Here is a 25,419-nt window from a genome sequence, read left to right on the forward strand (position 1 = left end):
TTCTGCTATACATCCGGGTACTCACTGGGAAAAAATTAATAACAAAGGCAACAACCAGTCCCGTGGAATTGCGTTAGATCAGTGCCCCTTTAAAATGACAATAGTAATCGCGTATGGGTTGAGAATATCTGCACCAATTCACGACATCGGGGAAGGGTGACAATCCAGCTGATCCCTCTTTCGCTTCATAATTCCACTTTTCCTTCTCATTATAACTCTTAACTTATTATAACCGCCCTAAATATCGGTATATCTAGTTGACACGTGGCCAGCTACGCCCACACAGCTATTCCGTCCGGGACAACTCACTTTCTCTGGTGGATACTGAAACAATAATTGCATTTTCATTTCATTATTACTAGACCCGAATGTACATCTCTCAACAGATGTGTGTACAGTGAAATCAATTAAACTTCTCATGTGTACAGGTCAGTCAGTAGTTTTTGTCACAATTAACAACGTCATTATTCTTTATTCATAATGAATGCCACGGGAACTATTTCCTAATCCTTTATGTTTTCAGTTTTTGACATCAATGCATTTATTTTCCTGTATTGGAGAGTCGTTTCGATCAAATAAATTGACCATGGAAGATGGGCCCCGTCTCTTCACATCACAAGTTGACGACGCGCATTGAGAGCCGGAAACCAGCTTATCCCTGACACAAGCATCTGTTTCCGGCAAGCCTCTCTTTGAATTTTCGTCTGCTTCGTTAGCACCGAAGTTTTTGGTGCAACATTTTCAAACTGTTACCGGAAAGAAAGGGTTGTGACTTTTGATTATTTCTTTTCATGTGTATAAAGGTAATAAAATAGCATGCTCGGGCGCCTTTATAAGCTTTAGGACAGGCAGTTTTACTGTTGCGACTAGCCAAGTATGTCGAAGATGGCGTATGAAGAGACAAGCAAAAGAAACCTTCTTGGAAGACAACCGGGTAGGCAGGGTTCATGCCATTGCAATATATTTTTCAACAACTCACTTTGTTCGCCTTATTAGCCCATGGGGTTTCCGGGTACGATTATTGGTCCCCAGCAACCTACACTTGTAAGATGGTCAGGATCCATGACTTGGTTTGATTGACCGCAATGTCCATGAATCGAAGGTCATGATGTAGTTGGTTTGTTTGTTGTTCAACGCCACACTCATCAATATTCCAGCTATATGACGGCGTATATAATCGATACTAGACCAGACAATCCAGTGATTGATATGATGAGCAGCAATCCTCGCAATGTGGGATCAATGACATGCATCAACCAAGTCAGGGAGCCTGACCACCCAATCCCGTTAGTCTCTTTTTAGCAAAGTCGCCTTTTACGGCAAGCATGGGTTGCTGAAGACCTATTCTAGCCTGGATCTTCACGGGTCTCATGATGTAGTCTAAATCACAAGCCTAGATTGTCTGGTCCAGACTCGATTATTTACAGGTTGCTGTCATATAGCTGGAATAATGCCGTTGAGGCGTTAAATAATAAACAAACAACATACAAACAACTGTTTCTCGCTGAAACTCGTCACATAAACATCACTTGTTTAGGGAAGGAGATATGTTCCAGAAATTGTATAGCCTAGTCAATCACTGCATGTCAGATAAGCTTAGACTTAGAGCTGTGCAAACAATTATCATATTTCTGTCAATTTCTCTTTGTCTTTCAGCCATTTAACACTGTTTTGATATTTTGATGTATATGCCATTAATGTCACATGGTAATTTATTGCAGCTCGATCTATATTGATTGACATAAGTTCCCCCTTTGACCATCATGTCTGTGGCACACTCTGTGACAGTCTAGAGAACCTGTTTGCTGTGGCATGTGGTCTCGCAGGACCTTCACGTATCCCAATGGTCAGCATCTTTTTGCTGACAGCTCAACCTGAGGTCAGACATGTCTTTTATTGAAGTGGTTTCAATGATGTTCATTTTAATTAGGCATATTTTCAAATTGACCTTGTTAGAAGTGTGAAAATAACTGTGCAAAAAATTTAGTTTCAGTTTGTAAACACTGAGTGCTTGTCATCTTTTTTATTTTGTGCAGATAGTAAAATATAATAACTGTTCATTAATTGTGGATTGTAGTCACCACTTTGCACATTGTTTTAACTTTGCAGCTGTTGCTCCCTTTGTCCAGTTTGAAGGGTAACCTCTCGCGCATACAGAATGCTCTGAGAACAATCAAAACATCTGTGTCAGAAGTGGGGAATTGTCTGCCCAGGCACATTTCATGTATACCCCAGGCTGTACACCAAGCTACTGAACAGTTCAGGAGACAAGTGTGTACATTCACTCAGGTAATCAATGCAACTACAGTATGCCTGTTTTGTTGTGAAAGAGAGTGGTGGGATACCTTGAGTGAGTGAGTGATTTGGGTTTAATGCTGCTTTTAACAGTATTAGTTATATCACAGTGTGTCAGCTTGATGTGGGAGGAAAGCCTAAAGTGATGCAAGTCTCAGATGTTTACCACTTTGGTGAAACCCACAAGCACGAGTATAGTGCTGACCAAACTAGAAACATAATCAGGGCAAACCAGGATTCGAATCCACAATCATAGGTTTCTGGCGTGCCTAAAGGACACAACTCTGCACAGCGAATTGCGGCGCCTTAGATGCTGGAGCCACTCGTGCTTCCTGGGGTACATTGAGACACTGAATGATATATATTATATACATATATAATGTTCTTGTAGGGAGAGTCCACCTCCATTCAGCAGATCCAGGCACACCAGGGTTAGAATTGGCATTAGTCCTCTAGTCCTTGCCAAACTGCCCGATAGTAAAGGTATCCTAAGGACTAGTAGAAATTGGCCATTTTTAAAGGTTTTGCTACATGTTATCATTATAAGGACTAGTGGACTGAAACTGTTAGTTTCTACCGCTGCACACATAAGTGCCTTGTATGAAATTATGAACAGAAGTATGAAGTTGAGATATTTTTAAAATATGAGTTTGCAAATATATAAAGTTGGTTTTGAATGACTTGAATAAAACTTGCTACAACTGTCACTTCGCCCGAGCATTATGCCCATTACTGCTTCCGTGTTATATATGAGGTATAAGACAATATTAATTCTGTAAACAGGGAATTCTGTTGATTAAGTGACTGCTGGTTTGTTGACAACTTAAACATGTTGTTAAAATTGCGCCAGTTTTTGTCTAGATAATTGAGAAGTTTTATATTGATGATAAATGTTATTAGATACACAAATGTTTTTGATGTTGTAAAATTTATTGTTGATATAAGACTTTGTAGTGTTAGTACTTCATTAGTCCTGCGCCCTTTAGTCTACAAATCCTGCAATCTAGACAACTACAGTTGGGAATATTTATGTACCGGTATACAGGTAATTAAAATTTCTGTGTACATTACTGTGTACCCATGATTTGGTATTCTAAAATTTGATGTTACATTTTCCCTTGGATTTGTACTGTCGGGATTAACAGTTATTTACAGTATTGAAATACAGGCTGTATGTTTTCTGCAAAATACAATAATATCTAAAATATTATCCATTTGATAATACATAGTAATTGCCTCAGTTCAGTATACCCCGACAACTCAAAATTATTTTGGACATCAGAGTATGAAGAAAAATACCAATTACAGTTACAGAAATCATAAATCTTATTAACTAAGAAAGTCATACAGTGAAAAATCTCTTGAACATATCTTGTTTGATGCCATGGCACATTTTCTCGTATAACCCTCCATAATCCCTCATTATTACTTTTATTTTCATTTTCAGCCAGGTCTGTCAATGAATCAGCTGGAGGTGATTATTCTTGGCTGTCGTAGTGGAGAGTTTGTATCAAGGCAGATTGAAGCAGTATCTGACACTGTACATATTCAACACCTCAAGGTAAGTTTAATGTAGACTGTGTGCATTCATCTAGGCTATATGCCTTGAAACATGTTGATACCATGATGTTATCAGACTATTCAGTCATTGAAAGAAACTCATTTTTGAAAGATCATTGGTCTCAGAATTCATGATCTGTTCCTTTGATGAAAACAGAAATGAATCAATCACTAATGAGGTTTATTACAGTGAGAGACAGTACTGATTGACACAAACTTAAAATATATTGCTCGACATGACATTGTGTTGTCCTATTGTTCAGCCTGACAGCCTATTTAGTCCCTGGAGATGTTGTTTTGAATCACCACTTATACATTCCTACCTTCATGATACTAAAACTTCTAAATGTGTCTTAAGATTATATGTGTTATAACAGAACATATAATGTTGCCTGTTCACCTAACTGAAATGTAGCTTATTTCATGCTTCCTAGCGTATTGTATGTGTGACGTTGACACCCCAGCTGTGTGGCAGCGAGGATGGGTTGTTGGACATATCCAGTCAAGGTAGTGGTGTATCCTCCACCAGCGTGATCACAGGGTTGGTGGATACTCTTACCCTTGATGCAGGTAATTCTGCTGTCTGCAATGATTTTTATGCATTGTTCAAAATTAGGCATGAAAGTCAAGGGATCCTCTTCAAAATGTGAAATTCAAAGATGAAGGGCATCCTCACATTTATATACTAAAGCAGCTAAACTCAAGGAACGTAGGAACCCCTTAATTCTTAAACACTGTTTTAGATGACCCTGCTTAGTGCTCGTGTTCAACATGACACTGCCCAGAACCCGTCTTCCACGTGACCCTGCTTAGTGCCAGTATTCCAGATGACCCTTATAATATTAGCCCAGTGGCCGCTGTAGTAGTGTCCTTGCACAGTTAAAGAATTAATGACTCTCATATTTTGTTCCCTTGTGATTTAATGACGCACTCTTATTATGTATTGACTTGATGTTTGTTATCTCCTATATGTTCTCTACCTTATTCATGTGTTGAAATTGTTTTGTTTCTGTGATTTTCAAACATTAGGGAAATTTATATGTACACTTGGATATTTCTCATGTATTTATTTCTATTTTTGCCTCCTCAATAACTGTACATAGCTTGTTGTAAATCTTTAATGACACAGTTGGACAGCTTATGTTAAGCGCTTTATTTTGATACTTACATCTTCTGTGTGGATATAGTAGTTAGTTTGCTTTTCATATTTTCCCCATGTTTAAAAACACAATTGGGCTAAGTGCCCCAGACGATCGTATTTCCCAGGCTGTCCAGGAGAGATTGTGCTCTCTGAGGCCAACATGCGGTACATGTATAAACTTTATCAGATTCTTGTGCCATTAGGCCGTTTTACGGAACGGCATGCTATTTGGTGGTTTCGTTAGTAAGTGATAAATGGGCACTTTTGATCTAGTACTGACTTACTCAGACTGTATTGAGTTAAACTAACTTACTAGGGTTTCCAATACTCAGTTTTTCTAGTAATCCATGGATAACCAGCCTTCCCGTGATTGTCTAGCATTTTGCAAATTTTAGTATTTCCTTGTTCAGTCAAAGTGACTGAATCTTTAGTCTATTAGACTGGTTTGATAGTGAGTTATTTTAGGGATAGCCTTCCTGTTATCTAACCCAGCCGAGGTTATTCCCTCATTAGAGTGTCAAGTTAATTAACTGAGGTGTTAACTGGTTGCTGTCGACTTAACTGACTGTCTAGGCATCTTGTCTGTATCTTGTCAAAGTGTTGTTTTAGCTACTCTCATTTTATTACTGTAATACAGCTGCTCAGCAAAGTTGCTTGCGTATTTGTTCTGATATAATTAATCAGTGATCTTTGTCAGCACAGATTGGGCTTATTTGATCCTTTCCGTTGTCATCTATTGATACAGTTAGTTGTTAGTAATATACCTGTGAACCTGTGACCATGTCCTCATTATTACTTTGGTCTTGTTTAATGACACCTCGATCATTAAAGCACAGCCCCATGACACAGATGTCCCTGCTTAGTGACTTATTCCAGATAACCCTATTAAGTACTTGTGTTCAGATATGGTTCTGGATGTCCCTGCTAAGTGCTGGTGTTCTAGACAAGCCTACTTAGTGCTGGTGTTCCAGATGTTCCTGCTTAGTGCTGGTGTTCTAGACAAGCCTACTTAGTGCTGGTGTTCCAGATGTTCCTGCTTAGTGCTGGTGTTCTAGACAAACATACTAAGTGCTGGTGTTCCAGATGTTCCTTCTTAGTGCTGGTGTTCCAGATGTTCCTGCTTAGTGCTGGTCTTCCAGATGTTCCTGCTTATGGCTGGTGTTCTAGACAAGCCTACTTAATTCTGGTGTTCCAGATGTTCCTGCTTAGTGCTGGTGTTCCAGATGTTCCTGCTTAGTGCCGGTGTTTTAGACAAGCCTACTTAGTGCTGGTGTTCCAGATGTTCCTGCTTAGTGCTGGTGTTCTAGACAAGCATACTAAGTCAGTAAGTGCTGGTGTTCCAGATGTTCCTGCTTAGTGCTGGTGTTCTAGGCAAGCATACTTAGTGCTGGTGTTCAAGATGTTACTGCTTAGTGCTTGTGTTCTCGACAAGCGTACTAAGTGCTGGTGTTCCAGATGTTCCTGCTCAGTGCTGGTGTTTTAGACAAGCCTACTTAGTGCTGGTGTTCCAGATGTTCCTGCTTAGTGCTGGTGTTCTAGACAAGCATACTAAGTCAGTAAGTGCTGGTGTTCCAGATGTTCCTGCTTAGTGCTGGTGTTTTAGACAAGCCTACTTAGTGCTGGTGTTCAAGATGTTCCTGCTTAGTGCTTGTGTTCTAGACAAGCATACTAAGTGCTGGTGTTCCAGATGTTCCTGCTCAGTGCTGGTGTTCCAGATGTTCCTGCTTAGTGCTGGTGTTCTAGACAAGCATACTAAGTCAGTAAGTGCTGGTGTTCCAGATGTTTCTGCTCAGTGCTGGTGTGTTAGACAAGCGTACTTAGTGCTGGTGTTCTAGACAAGCACACTTAGTGCTGGTGTTTTAGACAAGCCTACTTACTGCTGGTGTTCTACACAAGCGTGCCTAGTGCTGCTGTTCCAGATGTTGCTGCTTAGTGCTGGTGTTCTATGCAAGTGTACTTTGTGCTGGTGTTTCAGATGTCCCGGCTCAGTACTTGTGTTCTAGACAAGTGTACCTAGTGCTGCTGTTCCAGATGTTCTTGCTTAGTACTGGTGTTTTAGACAAGCCTACTTAGTGCTGGTGTTCCAGATGTTCCTGCTTAGTGGTGGAGTTCCAGGAGTTCCTGCTTAGTGCTGGTGTTCCAGATGTCCCTTCTTAGTGCTGGTGTTCTAGGCAAGCGTACTTAGTGCTGGTGTTCTAGATGTTCCTGCTTAATGCCTGTGGTCCAAATAATCCTGCTTACTGTTAGTGTTCCAGGGCAATCCAGGCGATCCTACTTAGTGCCATTGTGGAAACCCCACCAACCAAACAAACCTGCTGAGTGCTGTGTTTCCGACATGCCCAGGTCCAGATAATCATGTTTAGTGATTGTTTTCAGGTCAGTGCTGCTGAGTGCCCTGTGGTCCAAACAATACTGTGGTCCAAACAGGTCTGACCAATTGTTATATTTTGCGTATGGGAGAGAGAGAAATATATTTCTGCTTTTGATTGTTGGAAAAAAGGAAATTGGCTGACACAAAAATTACATTCATTCAAGGTGTTTTTTGTTATAAAAAAGTATGCAAGCTTATAGTTTTAATTAAAAAAATTATCTGGTTTTGCAGCTGTATCTGAAATGATATCCAGACTCCCTACCAGATCTCTTCCTTCCCCATCCCATATCAAATGGTTGGCCCCTTAGTTATCTTGTTCCACACCACACATGCTTGGTGCTCGCGGTCCAGACATCCCTACCTGGTGCTTTTGTTACAGACAATCCTGCATGGTGCTAGTGGTAAAGTATTGTATTTTTTTTTTCCTTGCTTTTCAGCTTATGTTAATATAGAATCGAGAATTTATATTTCAAAGAGAAATCTTTTGTCATCTTTGTCATTCCATTTTTCTGAGATTGTGTGAGTCTGCAGAATTTCTTCCATGGTTGGTTGATGGATTGCGGCAGTGACAGCGAACACCTCCACATTGTGTTGCCCTCCAAGTACACAGGTGATGATAGCTTTACAAGAAGTTACATGTATAGGCATGTCTGTTGTCAAGATTTTATGATAGCTTCATGCTTGTGTAAAATATTTCAGTTATAAATATGTTGTTGCTATTACTGTTACAACCAAAAAATAAATGCCTCTCCCAGGGACAATAATGATATTAATCTTAATCTTGCAGGCATTATTCTCGGTCTGGACACTGATTGGCCTGAGAAATGGCCTATAGAACAAAATGTTCAATCTAAAAGCAAAGTGTGAGCTATTAACCTCCCCGATAGGAAACAAATGCCATGGTTAGATTGCTTGTATATCAGTTTATTTTTTATAGCTTTTTGCAATATTAGACAAATGTTACAAATAAAGTGTTAAATGTTACTGAAAAAGGTCATCAGTTTCCTGTTAAGCATACATGTATTAATTTATGTACATGTCGGCATGACCCAATCTAACTCGGAATGGTGTACAAAATTGCAGCCATCGGATGTTCTTTATTGTGAATGTTCTCCTTTAGTGTATGGTGTCATTTTGTGTACAGAAGAGTTCTTTTGTTTCATATGGCATCTTTCCGTTTCTATATTATATTTCAAGGTGTTTTAAGATCCATTATTCATATGCAAATAGACACAGACTGACTACAGCGTTAGAAATTGGCACTAGTCCTGTAGTCCTTGCCAAACTGCCAAATAGTTAATGTATCCTAAGGACTAGTAGAAATTTGCCATTTTTAAGAGTTTTGCTATATGTTATCATTATAAGGACTAGTGGACTAAAACTGTTAGTTTCTACCCCAGTGACTATATTCAGTACTTTAGGCTCCAGACCCATAATACAAACAAGATGGAAAAATTATTTTGATATACATGCTGAATAAATAGCTGGAGTACAATACACTTATGTAACAGCGATACATGAATTGCTTCTAATCTTTGGAGAGAATAATACTAGTAATTGCATTTAGATGAAATTGAAAGAAGCAATCATAAAATCTCTGAAGATTACTATGAATGATGAGATGCAATCCAATGCCTTAAGACAGCCATATAAATCCAAAACCAAATCTAAATAAAATATTTCTTAGATGCCCATGTATGTTTACCATTATCATCAAGAGTTTTAATCATTTTATGTGCTTGGTGGAGAAGCCTATGCTGTGCTAGCGGAGTCAATCTGCACCAGTACTTAACTGCTGCCAGTACTTAACTGCTGCCACGTGAAGATCTTGGTTAAAATAGGTCTTTAGCAACACATGCTTGTTGTAAGAGTTGATTAATGGGAGCGGATGGTCAAGCTTGCTGACTTGGTTGATGCATGTCATCGTATCCCAGTTGCGTGGGTCATACTCATGACATCAATCACTGGATTGTTTGGTCCACATTCTATTATCTACAGACCGCTGCCATATAGCTGGAATATTGAGTTTAACAACAAACAAAACTTAACTTCTCTAACTGTATCTATAATGATATTGCATGGAGACTCTGTCACACTCTCCCAGAATCATATTGTTATTAGTATACTTGTTAACTATCAAATGATTGGCAAAATCTGGTGTGCACACTGTCAACAATGTTACAATAACTGGTTCCCCATATCTCAGATCCATAGCACAGAATAGATGTGATGATAGCATCAAAAAGGTTAAAAAAAGATCATTATGACTAATGTATCCAAAATGTTTCTGATAGTTGTTAATTGAGAATACTGCTCTACTTGTTTGAGGTGCTAAACATGTTTGAGCCTTTGTCCATCAGGATTTAGGTGAAAAAACAATATCAAGGTATCTGTACATGTTGGCAAGTGTTATTTCTTCCCCAGGACCTCCATTTTGAAATACCATCATTTCAGTTTTGTTGAGATTTACTTTCATTCCAGTTTCTGCACAAAGACTTTGCCGAACATTAAGCTTGTTTTGAAACTGTAAAACAGTGTTGAAATACAGATGAGACACCTCAGTAAATGACCCGTGAAAATCTGGGGTAGAACAGGTCTTCAGCAACCCATGCTTGCTGTTAAAGGCGACTATGTTTGTCGTGAGAGGCAATTAACGAGATTGGGTGGTCAGGCTCGCTGACTTGGTTGATGCATGTCATCGTATCCCAATAATGTGGATCAATGGTATTTACAGACCACCGTCATATAGCTGGAATATTGCTGAGTGCGGCGTAAAACAACAAACTAACTAACTAAATTGACCTTTAACACCAAGGTTTTCATGATTTATATAGTTAAATGCTTTGGAGAAGTCAATAAAAAGACAATAAAACCTAATATCTGTATCATGTGTTCTAAGAGTAATCTGGAATCACAAATCAAAAGGTTTTTAAAATGTCCATACAGCATTTTGCCACCTATTTACTTGGAGTAATTGTAGAATTTACTCTGCATGACTTAAATTCTTTCCAAAACGCTTTTGGATCATTCCTTGACTCATGAAGCTTTATCCTTTGTGTTTGAAAATATTCATCTATTTTTTTAACTAATAGGTTTTTTACTAGTTCTTATAGTATCAATATGTGCTAATATTCTTACCAAAAGTCCTGTAAGCTCTCAGAGATGCATATTTCTTTTGTTTAATTTCTTGTGATTAATTACACGTGAGTCATAAGCTGGTTTTAAACGTGTTAACAGATATTTATTTTGTTTTGAAGTAAAGTTGACTTTTGTAATATTCCTTACAGAAAGTGCATGTCTGAATGTTAACACTAATGATCTCCCGATTCTCGCCTTTTTATCACAAAAATGCCCACCACATGTAAAACAGGTGCAAAACTACGAAATTCACGAAAACTAAGGTTAAAAGTTTTAGTAATTATGTGCAATATTAAACAAAATTGGTTGCAGGATTTACAGAAATAGTGTCCTGAGTTTTGAATTTTTGGCAGCGGAATACAGCAGGAACTGATATGTGCCAGTGCTTGTCAGTTTATAGTCCACTACCATTATGAGCTGTGCAAGTAACTTTCCCAACATCAACAAACCCCACTGAGAGCATGTAATCCTAGTTTAACTCCACATTTGTTATATCTTGTGTTATCCATGGTATTTCTGAGGATATTAAAAGGATTGGTTGGATAATCATCACTGTTATTATGTATATAAATTATAATGCAAATAACCAGATGCTATAGTCTAAAAAAGTACACATCGCAGCATTAAAGGTATTCATAAGTGACATACAATACAGTCCCCAAATGAGTCATATATCAAACTAATATATCTGCTGCTAATACGATCATCTTTCATGGACACTGACACACCACCGCTTTATAGACTTATTTTGTTTTGCCTAAATCTGCAATAATGCAATGTTTAAAAACCAGACAGTAACTTATTGAAGCAGGGTATGAAACTCCCAAAAATTTCAGCCAGACCACAGGACTGGCTAGCTGAAATACTTGCCAGCCCTGACCAAAACCTGCCTGCCCACTATAATCATATGTTTAATCATATGTTTCTCAGGATAATTTAAATAAAACTTTAAATCGAATTCATTGAACATGAAGTAATGCAAGAAAAGAAATAGCAAACACTTTTTAGGCCAGATTTGTGTTTAATATCATGTAAATATCCTTATTCCTAAATAGGGCCTCATAACATTAATCATTTTAACACCAAAGATGGACAAAATGTTTAACGACTGATCATAATTTGCATGCGAAAATATCGCATTTTGATTTAATAGGACAATATTATGTAAAAATGTCAGTTAAGAACAATATTAAAATTTGTAATTGGAACTTTAAACCAATAAACAGTCATCAGATATATGAATACATAAACCGTTCTTATTAGAATTGAATAGGGCAGCTCTGATATGTTATTTAGGTATTCATTTCTTAGCATACGTACACAGTATTGTAGGTTGCTGTCATTATGGGATCGCTACAAATTGCGTACTGAGGAATATATGACAGGGTTGTCACACATCTAACGCCGTGGAAAAAGCAAAATCTTTTTGCGCAATTAATGTCTACATTTTAACGAGGCATATAAATGATCATTTAATATAATGTAAAATATACCCAGTAAATAAGATGTGTAAATGATTAAATATTTATTTGTATGCATATAGATATACTAGTACTAGTAGTAGATGATTGCTTTTAATGTTTATTAATATTATATTCGATTTTATCAACGAGTATCATAAAAAAACAGTGTTGTGGGTTCTAACAGTTGCGCGAATGCCGAGATCGATGTGTTGATCTGTGTAGATACTAGGCCTATAAACCGCAAAGATAGATACAATAATATAACCCGTGATACCATAACGTGTACGTATCGTGTGCTGTTATTCCCACGATATCGTGCATATTATGGTAAATATTTCATATTATGGTTAAAGTTGCATTATTTACATGATGTCGTGCATATTGTGATAAATTGTCTGTTACTTATACGATATCGGGCATATTGTGATAAATTGTCTGTTATTTACACGATATCGGGCATATTGTGATAAATTGTCTGTTATTATATTATAGGAGTGGGCATAAATAGAAATGTTGTCTTTTCTTTGTCTTCTGCATCCAAGGGCTTTTAGGGTTGAAGCTTCAGTACTAAAGATTAGTCAAAATAGATTACTTTGCTAAGTTAAAGTTATTTTTTTTTTAATACATTGTAAAACAATCTTAACTTTTCAATAGAGAGTCTTCAAAAATTGAAGGGGAATTCAATCAAAAGCATGCCACATTTTTCTGATGTAGTAGCAGTGACAAGTGCTCTTCATAAACTGTAAATGTCATGTGATGTTTTAAGGCTATGAACATATTCATGGCACACTTTGCAGCTAAGACCCCTTGGTATTTCTGTGTGAATGCACTTAGTGTGTGACTTCAATATTTGCACCAATTTCATTATTAATTTATTGATGATTGCTTACTTCGTCAAAGGAGAGATTAATTCTCGCCTGTTTGAGAGTGCATTGTTTGTTGTCATTCTAATATAAATGTTTATCAGCTGTATTAATAAATGACTATTTGCCCATCCCTTGTACTGTCTGATTGCACATTGATCATGTCAAATGATGTCATTTCCTATCATGACAGCCACTTTTTATTGTCAACTGCAAGTGGTAAATGGCAATCTGATGTGAGGAGAGAGAAAGTCAATTATACCGATAAACAGTCAATCTGAGCAAACAGTTGTACATTCCTCAAAATTCCTCAAGGTATGAAAATCATAGGCATGTGCTGGACAATTAGATACAAGCATTGAATAAACATCTGCAAAAAATACTGGATGTTTTCTTACTCATATTTTGGTAACGAAGGTTTATATTAATATGAACAAAAAGATGTCTTACAAAATGACATTTTGACAATCAGAGAGATGTTTTAAGTAAATAAATGAGAGGGTTTTTTTCTATGGTAGGATTATGGAATTGTAACATAAATCTTCAAACATTAGAAGATGTTTCAAGCTGTGGTTACAATCCACAAGGATTTGGTGTCATTTAGTTGTTGCTTGTAGATGTTAATGGTGAGTTATGTTACAGATGGCTCAAGACTTGTGCTGAAGTGTGACCTGCATGAAGGAATCCTCAACCCTGCACAGCTACCATACAACACAGCATATGTAGGGGCACCTGCAGCCATGCTGCATATAGTTGTCATTGATACAACACAGCATATGTAGGCGCACCTGCAGCCATGCTGCGTATAGTTGTCATTCACACAACACAGCATATGTAGGGGCACCTGCAGCCATGCTGCATATAGTTGTCATTGATACAACACAGCATATGTAGGCGCACCTGCAGCCATGCTGCGTATAGTTGTCATTCACACAACACAGCATATGTAGGGGCACCTGCAGCCATGCTGCGTATAGTTGTCATTCATACAACACAGCATATGTAGGGGCACCTGCAGCCATGCTGCATATAGTTGTCATTCAAACAAAACAGCATATGTAGGGGTACCAGCAGCTGTGCATATAGTTGTTATTCATAGAAGCAGTATGAGGAATGAATAATCCTCAGGTCTCTTCTACTGTTTCACCCTGTCATTCCCCTGATAAGTCCTGATAGAGTGACTTGAAGTAGCCCTAAAATGTTGTGTTTGTACAATAAGTTGTAATCCATAATATTCCTGGTTACAATTAGATCTGACTTCAAAATGCATATAAAGACTCATTAAAATAACTTGTATTAAGAAACCAATGTTTGGGTAATGTAATTAGAAACATTTCATTCTAATATGATGCTCATTTCCTGGCAGACCCTGCACCCTGAGAGTGCCACCTGTAAACTGGTGTTTGCCAGCACCAGCAAGGCAGCTGGTATCACTGTCCCAGTACACAGCATCTACATCACAGCACTCATTCACACGGCAGCAGTTTGTGAGTCAGTCATATTTGGCCTGGTATGTGTGACACCCTTTACAGTCAAACCCTTATCAACAATTGGGCACATTTTCGTAATTGTGTGTGATTCCCTCAACTGTTAGCCCATCATCACAAAAGTAGTTTTATGTAAGATACCTATTCACTAATCTATCATTGTTACAAAATTAATTCCAAAAGGCCAGATAATGCTTGCCTAAGTACCAGTTTAGGTTTTCAAGACAATATGACCATGTGAGTGTTATATTGTACAAGATGGATCACGTTGGTTGTGTTTCAGCCTCTGATGGTTCAACCAACTTCATGCTGGAAGGTGGACTGGGATGATTTGGAGAAAAATCAACAGAACTTCAAGGCTCTCTGTCATCTACTCCACAAGAAGGTATGTTGCAGGTACAATGTATATATTTGATGTGTAACAAACATGCAGCACAATTCTGGAAGGGATAATAACCGAGTGAATATATTCAGTCATATGTGGACCGCCTTGATAATTGCAGGACATCTGTAGGCTAGAACAGAGGCAGCAACTTGTAATTGGTGCTGTACCACATGTAGGTTAAAGAGGAGAGCTTGTACAAGTAGGGAAGATTGGGCACCTGGAGGAAACACTTACTACTTCTAGGAGGATCATTTGAAAAGTAACACTACCACTCAGAAAGATCCTTTGTATATGACAAGTTTTAGCATTAAAGGGGCACTGATCTAACGCAATTCCCCGGGACTGGTTGTTGCCTTTGTTATTGTTTTTTCCCAGTAAGTACCCGGATGTAGAGCAGAAATCTAGACTAGCTCGCGACCTCTGTTGCGCCATTCGTAAGCGCATTAGTCACTTTTATGGATACCGGTAAGAGCGTATGATCACATTGAGCATCAAAATGAAATACAGTTTTCGAGATAATAAGGAAATGTAGGTATCTTTGTGGGTAGCATCGGTAATGGTGACGAAGTTTTGATAAGTCACTTGCTTGGTAATTTTGCGATTTTCATTTACACTATTTTGACTTGCAACACAAAGTAAATATTTCACCTGAGCATTGCTTTTTTTTATAGTGTGTATATTTTTTTACTGTCAAAATGTGTAACATATTTATTAAACGTCTAAATATTCAGTTATTTTACAAAGTGACTGAAAAACATTTCCATCTGTATTATTATGATAACGAATTCCAAACATTTTGATGTTTAATGTCATCACCAAGAGACTGAAAATGTTACGTTGAAAAGTACATTTCTATGTTGTTTGGCTTCTAATCCTACATAATAATCTGTTGTGATGTTTGTAGGCCCTTTTGATCGTCTTAATCAATCTGGACAGATTTTTTAGTCAAAATGACTGAAATATTTACACATTTTATAAATGGCCTGAGAGAATCACATTTTACAATTGACGGTAATCTATACATGCTTACAAAGGAAATGACCTGTGAAAACAACGTCTATCACGCATTGAAGAATTTCCCAACCAAGACGTAGAGAAACAAGAACGAATCAGTTCAAATGAAGGAAAACAAAATGCAAATACCATAATAACTACTTACCAAATTTATGTGTATAAATAGGCAGCTTCCTTGTTCGAGGAATGTATCCGTGAATATCCACACAAAGGAATAATATCCCACTCATCTGCAGCTATACAAAATAACTTATTCGATGTCACGTGTCTCTGTAACTATCAAATATTCTAAAAGATATATATCGTTTCGGGATATTATAACCAGTGTTCGTTTCTCAACTGATCACTTGGATTGTTTCAGATGTTTCACATAGGTGTCAAGTCTCAAGGGTTGGCTGAGAAAGGCCACATGTTAACTATTTTCATTACGTTCACGGTTCCTAAAAAATCCATTGAGTTTGATAACAATGAGCAACCAATCAACGTATTATCAGTTAACCCTTTGAACAAAGTATGTTGTTTTTACATCGGCACTTCACGCCATGATATGAGTGTATTCCCTTTGTTTTAGTAAACCTAGACATGTAAACACTCACTTTTGACATATCCACTGTGCAAGATAACAGTGATTATTCAATCAACGTATTTTCTGTTAATCCTTTGATGACTAGGAACGATCCGTTGATTTACCCAAAAAAGTAAATCAACTGATCATTCATCTCTTGCTGGGCTGCCACGTGCATATTACATAACGCACATTTTACCTCACTTCAAACCTGGATTTAGATTGAATAAGTACCCCAGACACAATAAATGCCAAATGAGAACCTTTGTCAGGTAATCTAAGTGGTGCTACCACTAATTGTACCTGTAATAAATTCATTAACTGAGCATCAAGTGAATGACGACAAATAAACAAGTGTAGGGTTATACGAGAAAATGTGGATGACAACAAGGGAGTAGTAATCGTATTATCGACGCAATCCGAAATCCGAAAATGCTTTCACTGCATGGATACTTTTGTTAGTATTAAACTATAACCATCTGGGGTATTTTCAAATGACGACTTCCGATGAGCTCCGCCGTTCTTTTTGTCTGTTTGTTTAGGCTGAAGAAATTAATTAACATGCGCCCTTTGTCGAATCTTTATAGATCACATTTAACCAATCAGTGTTTATGCAAAAATGCGTAAAACAAATATTGCCTCCAGCCTCCAACTTTATTTAGCTGTCCTTGCAGACGGTAGCCCAGTCTCTGGTCACACTCAGTTGCGTTGCGTATCATCTGGGTACTCACGGGGGAAAAAACAATAACAAAGGCAACAACCAGTCCGGGGAATGGCGTTAGATCAGTGCCCCTTTAAAGATGCCAATCAAATAACAATTGCATCAACTAAATTCCCTCTCCTGGCATTTGCGTTCTTTGAATTCTGTCCTGTAAATGAAACTGAAAATCAAAATTATACAAATAAAATCAAACCATATGGTGTCAAATTTGGTAGATATCATCAAAGAATTAAATGATGTTGTGGAATAGAATAAAAACATCGACTCACATTCAAGAATGTTTCAGCGGGTCATTGTGACCCTTACTTTTTAGAAGCTAGGAAAACCCTGTCTGTAAGGTGATCACATGACTAATGAGGACCACCATTACAACCCAGGGTGTAAGGGCAATCTGTGGAGGGGGACCACATGTAGGGTAGGAGGACCACCTTTGTGGTAGGAAGACTACATGTAGGGTAGGAGGACCACATGTAGGGTAGGAGGACCACGTGTTTGGTAGGAGGACCACATGTAGGGTAGGAAGACCACCCGTGTGGTAGGAGGACCACATGTAGGGTAGGAGGACAACCTGTGTGGTAGGAGGACCACATGTAGGGTAGGAGGACAACCTGTGTGGTAGGAGGACCACATGTAGGGTAGGAGGACCACCTGTGTGGTAGGAGGACCACCTGAGGGTAGGAGGACAACCTGTGTGGTAGGAGGACCACATGTAGGGTAGGAGGACAACCTGTGCGGTAGGAGGACCACATGTAGGGTAGGAGGACCACATGTAGGGTAGGAGGACAACCTGTGTGGTAGGAGGACCACATGTAGGGTAGGTGGACAACCTGTGTGGTAGGAGGACCACCTGTGTGGTAGGAGGACCACCTGAGGGTAGGAGGACCACATGTAGGGTAGGAGGACAACCTGTGTGGTAGGAGGACCACATGTAGGGTAGGAGGACCACCTGTGTGGTAGGAGGACCACATGTAGGGTAGGACAACTTGTGTGGTAGGAGGACCACATGTAGGGTAGGAGGACCACCTTTGTGGTAGGAGGACCTCATGTAGGGTAGGAGGACCACGTGTGGTAGGAGGACCACATGTAGGGTAGGAGGACCACCTTTATGGTAGGAGGACCACATGTTGGGTAGGAGGACCACCTGTGTGGTAGGAGGACCACATGTAGGGTAGGAGGACCACATGTAGGGTAGGAGGACCACATGTGTGGTGAGTGAGTATGGTTTTAAGCTGCTTTTAGTAGTATTCCAGCAAGATCATGGCGGGACACCAGCAATTAGCTTCACACACTGTACTCATGTGGGAAATCGAGTCCGGATCTTGGGTGTGATGTGCGAATGTTTTAACCACCGCCTGGACTGTGTAAGGTTGAATGATCACATGGGCCACTTAGAGACAAAGACCACAGGTGGGGTATGGGGAACCATTGTAGGACTGATAAACCACTTCTAGGACAGAAGTACTTTTTGAATGGCACTAGAACCACATGAATAGTTCACTGGTGTGATATAAAGAACACTTCTAACATAGAAGGATCAACTGTAGGATGGGAAGACCATTTCAAGGCTGGAACATATTGCAGAACTTCTGCCTCCTTGCACTCAAGGAGAGAGATACCCATGAAAACCACATCATTATTCTCATTATTGCTCAAGAAGAGCCTTCATAATTTCAAAATCAAATAGGAAAATGTCTTTATATTTAGTGAATGAATGTTACAGTATTATAATAAGGATCATTCTCAGAAGATGTCAGATTTGCAAGTGACAAAAATGACAAAATAGTTATATTTTATGAAGCACATTTATTGTAATTTCATTGAAATATAACCATTTGAGTATTTAAAAAACCCTGAAATTCACTCCTTATTGGTACTTTATTTGTACACATTTTAGAAAAGTAACCATAATTAGAAAATGCACAGAAAATTTTGATGTATAATGGCATACCAATATAATGAGATATGTTAGATACACATGAACTATTGTCCATAAAGTTATTGCTAATATCAATGAAATGTTGTGTAAATTTGTTTACTATGTATACTACAGTCATAATTTGAATGTGCATTGTGGATGTAGCATTAAATATGTCAAATCACTTGTCATGTAGCATTTACCAATGTAATGGTACAGTTATTTTAATGTTTACAAGGACATTATGACTCAGGGAAAGCCATAAAGGAGTAATAAGTATTTTTTTTTTAATCACAAACTTTTGTTGTGACTACCTGGAGGGAAGGGGACAGGTAGGACATTGAGTAACAGGAGGGACAAAAACTCAGATTCTATTTTAGGAAAAGAAAACACAATATTTTTTCCCATATACATCACTATACTGTTTTTAAAGGAAAATCCTTAAAAACATGTCAACATGTGCACAATAACTAAACATTCTTTCTTCCCATGCACATAGTCTTTGGTCTCAGTTGGGACCACAGGTATAACCTGACATGTTTTGAGGGGTTGTTTCAGGGGAAAGTCAATCCAATAATCACCTATTTACATTGAAAGGTGTAATCCTTAGTAGATACTTAGTAAACAGCAAAGCAAAAGAAAAATTTGACTTCAATCATTCTAGACTGGATTGAGTTCAAGCACTATAGTGTTTTAAAATCTTAATGTCCCTGCAGTGACTTGGCCTCATAAAACTGTTTCACAGCAAAATGCAAATAACCATTATAAGTTAGGAATTAAAAGTATGTATCTTCAAATATGAAATGTAATGTTGTTTTCAACATGTCATTGTTTTCAAGAAACCTTGATGTCCTTGCTGATATAAGGGACGTCACTTGTGTTACTTTTTCAAAGCAAAGCACAAATAAATAAGTTCATTTGAAATGGTGGCTTTGTTGCTTCATGTACTACTTGATAATGGAAACAATTACTTCCAATGTGTAACACCAGATGATGTTACTTTTATGTATTCAAATGTATTCATTTGGAGGTTCCTCCTGTTACCTTTTTCATTGTAACAGCAGTAGAACAGATATAGGGAGAAGTGTTTGGCTCGATATAATATTTTGACACACTTTGTTCTACCTGTTTCTTGGAAGCACATCGTCTGAAAAATTATTGTGAACGAATAAAAGCTATTCAAAATATGAAAAACCTATCACAATGTAAGTGACACATTTTAGTGCTCCCCTCCTAGACAAGATAAAATATGAATTTCATCTCCAAAATAAACCCACCATTGTGGAAAGACAGGAAGTAAAAATGGCATGTTACCTAAAAGAGTGAATGGAATTTGGGGTACAAAGGGAGCTCTCAGTCTGATAACGGTAGTGACGAAAAAAATTAACAGAACAAATATAATTTTCTTTGAAATATTACATTACTAAATCAGTCAAGAACAACTATAATTGGTGATCTTAGATGTCATTTATTATCACTTTTTAAAGGCTTAAAAAAAATAAAAGATTTGGTTCTCGGGCAATGGCTTTTGAAAAGGCGGTCTTTTGGGGGGGAGGGGTGTGGGGGTGGGGGTGTTCAAACTAGTATGGACCCAAATAAACAACCTGGGAAAGGGCCTCCCTCAGTAAATGTATTCCTTGATGAGTAAAATACTGGAATAGAATTTTTGACTACCATTGGATGGAAATAAAAACAAAATGTGCGGCAAACTTAAGGATGATGCAGGCGGTGCCTGAGAATCAAGACTATTATTTATTTTAGCCTAAATAAACATTCAATTTCTGCAATTTTACATTTGGTGGGATGCTACTCTGTTGCACGTTTTTTTCCCTGTTGTTGCATGTTTAGGGTACTATTGTTGAAATACGTAGATAAAGTGTGATTCTATTATATCCAGTTGAATAAATATAAACCAAATAAATATGAAATACTTGGCATTACAAAATGTACAAGACATTTTTAGACCCATACACATATGTACTACATGTATTGTAATAGCTTGTCCCCAAATATTTGTATTCTTTCTACCTATATTCTCTTTGGAAATACTAGTTTTTAACATTGAGTGTGTTTGTGACAGGATATGGTCATGTTGGGTCAATTGGAGCATCCAGTGCAGTCTGTGAAGGCCTCCTCTCATCCACCTCCCCCCTGTGGGTGGTTCATTCTGCTGCCGGGCCCTAACCTCTCACTGCTGTTGAAGTCTGTGGCAGTCAGAGAGCTGCTGCTGCCGGCTGGGCCAGGGCAGAGGGGTGAGGAACTGTCAGAGGACAGTGTGGACTTGCTGGCTGGTGTTCTGGATCAGGTAACAAGCTTTCACAGAGAGTCAAGGCCTGTCACCATATCTCAAAACAAGTGTTTCATGATTGAGTGAGTGAGTTTGATTTAGCGCTGCTTTGAACAGTATTCCAGTTATATCACGGCGTGTCAGCTTAATGTGGAGGAAAGCCCGAAGTGATGCAGGTCATAGATGCTTGACACTTTGGTGAAGTTCATGAGCATGGGTATGGTGCTGACAAACCAAGAAATATAATAACAGTAAACCAGGATTCGAACCCACGATCATAGGTTTCTGCTTGCCCAAGGGACGCAACAGTGGATTCCAGTGACTTAAATGTCTAGGCCACCTATACCCTGTGATTGCTGACTGACATTTTCTGAGATCACTCAGATAGCTCACATGTAAGCATACACAAGTTCCCTTTGATACCAAAAACAAATTTCAACTATTAGGTAGGTTGAAAGGTCACGTATCAATTAACCTTTCCCTGGGCCAGAGTTTACTGTATCCAGGGATGATCATGTCAGCATGAGTCATTTCCTAACTATATACTCTTCAAAAAAACTAAGGGATCATGAAATATAAATGTTAATATCAAGTATTAGATTGTATGTTTGTTTTTTGTTTAACGTTGCACTCAGCAATATTCCAGCTATATGACGGCGGTTCAAGTACCAGAATAAAGATAAGGGTTGACAACAAACATCCTATGCAAGAACGTATTTGTCTTTGAAACTTAACACCAAAACTCATCTGATAGTTTGCATGTGCCACATGCAGTAGCCCCACACATGTGCATAGGGTTTTATTCCTGATTTTAACATTTTCCTGGAATGTTGATCAATCTCTGTGGACCATTATTTCTGTCAATCTTAATGATTCTACTAATCATACAGTTGTGATTTACTTGATTTCATTCATTGTGTGTGTATGAACTGGTGATGCGGAGTGGAGCCTCTACAGGCTGTTGGTATGCTGGAAACTGGCAGAAGTCAGTATGCAGTGGCCAATATGTTCAAAGTTTCACAGTCTGTAATTAGCAGACTGTGGAACAGGTACCAACAAACCCTCAACAAATGCTCGACAGCCCCTTACAAATCGTCATATTGCTAACAGATGCTAATTGTGTACACAACCTCGAAACCGGGATAATCTTCACTGGTCACGTGTCATGTTTTCATATGAGTCATGATTCTCTTTGCACTTCCTAGATAGCCATGGTCATGTCTGGTGACGTTGAAATGAACATCAAGCCAATGTCAACCTGAGACCTCATAACAGATTTGGTCATGGATCGGTTATGGTGTAGGGTAGCATCACTATGACTGACCAAAACCCCACGCCATATTGTGTAAGGAAGGGTTACTGGACTATACTATCAACATACTGACACCCTTTGTTTTCCCGTTTGCAAGGCGTGTGGGTTGACGTTTCCTTTTTTGGGGAAGACAATGTCCCTGCTCATCTACACAAACCATCACTGCTGACCACCATAGAATGCCGTGGCCAGCAATGAGCCCAGACTTTTCCTCCTTTGAACATGTCTGAAACATGATATGGAGATGATAGGGAGACGTGTGTGCCTGCTCAGGACCACTTTATCAAAGAGCTTTCCGACGATGCTCAGCAATTGCTTGTTCTTGTTAAAGGTGAAGCTGCAGTCTCTCATTTCCCTCCCACTTGCCAGCACTGACACAGCTATTTTCTGGACTATGCTTCTAGCTATTTTGTAGAGCTTGCAGGGACTTCATGTTGGGGCAGCATTTGTATTCTGATAAAGCTGCATGGCGAGACCTTTCAGAAGTTGGTTTTGAGCCAGCCAGGAGTTTTCCCACTGCTTCTTCCTAAAGGCTGAGTGTGCAGTGGCGTGAAGGGTCTTTCTTTGTGCATCCTCTTTGGCTGGAGTCAAGGTATGGTCTGTGTAGCAGTTGGCAGTGTCATATGAACGTATGATGAGAATGTTCCTGTGTTGGCGCCATCTTGGGATGCCAATGCTTTGAAAAGGGGTGTCACCAGGACAGCTTGTGCTGAGGCTTGGTCTGGAGGAAGGAATTGATGGAGCACAGCTGTTGTAGTGCACAGCTTAAAAAGCTGTTGTCCATTTTCGTTTATGTTACCAACTCATCCTAAGCCTCCTATGTGGGAGTAGAGGGTAGGAGCATACAGGCCTGTCAGATGTAAGGAGTCGGAGTATGAAAGTCTTTATTCAATTCTCACCAGGTTCTATCAACCTGGGCGCTGAATACTTGACAGCAAAACCGATGCCATGCTGTCTGGTTTGATCAGCTGCCTTTTTCTGCCAGAAGAACATGTAGTCCCTCTCTAGCAGAGTGCCAGAGGCTGGCAAACATGTTTCCTGCAACGTGGGCATGTCCACTTGCAGTTTCTGTTGTTTGTTGTTGATCATAGCCATCTTGCAGACCTCCTGGAGGTCCACCGACAGTCTGGTCATCTTGGTGCCAACATTCCAGCAACCCTTCTGGCTTCTTGAGCTTCTTTCTTCCTTTCTTTATTGTCTTGTCTTTTGTAAGGGGGTTCCCAGCTTTAGGTGTTAGCTGTCCAGTGAGACATGATGATCCCTCCCACTGTCGGCGCAACTGCTGGCCCATGATTTATGCCAATCAAGCTAGTCAGAACGAACTTTGACTTTGACCAATAAAATGACTAACAAGAAATTGCCATTAGCCAGTCAGAAAGCAGCTTTCTTGAGCTATATGGCACTAGTTTCAAACTGGCGACTTACATTCCAGACTATTTGGCAAAGTTCTCGATTCAAAATTTGAAAACAGTGTTAGAAATTTTCACAAAACCTGTAGTCCTTGCCAAACCGCCCAATAGTTAAGGTATCATAAGGACTAGTAGAAATTTGCCATTTTTAAGGGTTTTGCTATATGTTATTATATAGTGGACTAAATATGTTATTTTCAACCCCTGGAAAACTGAACAAAACATTCTGGAATGTCTAATAGATGTGCTAGATAGTATGGCACTACTTCCCACGGGCAATGCAAAGTCTCTTCCCTTCAAATATCTATCCATGGACCTAAATATAGGTCCATGGTTTATCCAAATGAAGCGGGAGATAGATGAGGATTTTGACTGATTCAGTTCTAAAGCCCTTAATTGTTGTTCAGAATACCCTTTGTTTACCTTTTCAAGGTTTTCTGATTACAAAACACATTCTGACTGTCAACATTCCTGATGTGATTCCGCAACGTAAAGGCAAGGAACTGGACTTGACTGTCAGAGGCGCATGAGCAATTAATAGACATTGGAAGCTTGTCCCCAATACAACCTTAACTTTGACAACCTTCATCAGTTCACAGTTCATTGAAAGCAGTGAATTAAAAAATTGATGTTTCAATACACAGTCTTAAGAGAAGGGCTTATTAATATTTTTTCTGGCAATGCGAGGCATTTATGAAAAAATCAGTAAACAGTGGTGTGATTACTTTTTTAAAAAAGATCTTGACCCCCTGAAAATGAAATGGTTACTCACTTACTTGTGAATAATGTCTGTCACCTTGACAGTGTAGTGTACAGGTTTCATTTCCCCCCATGATATTGGTGAAATACTGCTAACATCTGCGTAAAACCATGCTCATGTACTCAAGTATTAGTGAGTACAAGTAAAAAGGTAGTCATAAAGAAGTCAAGGTCATGTGACAGTTGGTCAAACTCCATCATCTTAAAATGATCGACTATCTGTTTGAAGAGCTGGGGTAAAACTTTATCTTGGTATGAAGTTCAAAGTAACAATAGAATATTAAATTGAATTCAGACAATTTTCAAGCTTATAACTTGATAATCTCTTGCAAAACATATTGCAAAAGATGCACATATGGCAAGACATGTTGAGGACAAATCTTCAAGGAATTTAGGTTTTGTTATTCATTACATATGAATATGTCTATGTTTTAGGTTGAAAAATGTTGAAAAATGAAACATATTACATTAATTTAGCTCTCCAGAGACGTAATAGCCAACAAGTGGTTTAGATTTATCACAGACATTGTGTTAAATGTCAGGGAATGCACCTCTCTTTCCTCTTATTCCTAAATGCATACTATTGTCTAATGAAGACAAGCATACATGTACCTGTATGTTACCTCCTTCAGCCACAGTTCTGAGGAGCGTCCGAATGATTGAGTGAGGTATCACAGCTACATCATGTATAATGACTGAGTTAGGCATCACAGCTACATCATGTATAATGACTG

At 38.6% G+C, this 25,419-nt stretch overlaps 1 protein-coding gene across 1 annotated transcript in view; it reads left to right on the plus strand.

The window, feature by feature from the left end:
- The first annotated feature begins 876 nt into the window (after window positions 1-876).
- Window positions 877-25,419, plus strand: part of LOC139467063 (meiosis 1 arrest protein-like) — a 36,673-nt gene continuing 12,130 nt past the window's right edge. The window contains exons 1-10 of the mRNA XM_071248781.1: window positions 877-934; window positions 1,722-1,879; window positions 2,110-2,289; window positions 3,743-3,856; window positions 4,290-4,425; window positions 7,882-7,977; window positions 13,474-13,553; window positions 14,198-14,341; window positions 14,602-14,703; window positions 20,999-21,223. Of these exons, the coding sequence (XP_071104882.1) occupies window positions 877-934; window positions 1,722-1,879; window positions 2,110-2,289; window positions 3,743-3,856; window positions 4,290-4,425; window positions 7,882-7,977; window positions 13,474-13,553; window positions 14,198-14,341; window positions 14,602-14,703; window positions 20,999-21,223 (1,293 nt within the window). The remainder of the gene's footprint in view (window positions 935-1,721; window positions 1,880-2,109; window positions 2,290-3,742; window positions 3,857-4,289; window positions 4,426-7,881; window positions 7,978-13,473; window positions 13,554-14,197; window positions 14,342-14,601; window positions 14,704-20,998; window positions 21,224-25,419) is intronic.

Source organism: Haliotis cracherodii, unplaced genomic scaffold, assembly GCF_022045235.1.
Source record: "Haliotis cracherodii isolate W230 unplaced genomic scaffold, xgHalCrac1.p SCAF_19, whole genome shotgun sequence".
Lineage (NCBI taxonomy): Eukaryota > Metazoa > Mollusca > Gastropoda > Lepetellida > Haliotidae > Haliotis > Haliotis cracherodii.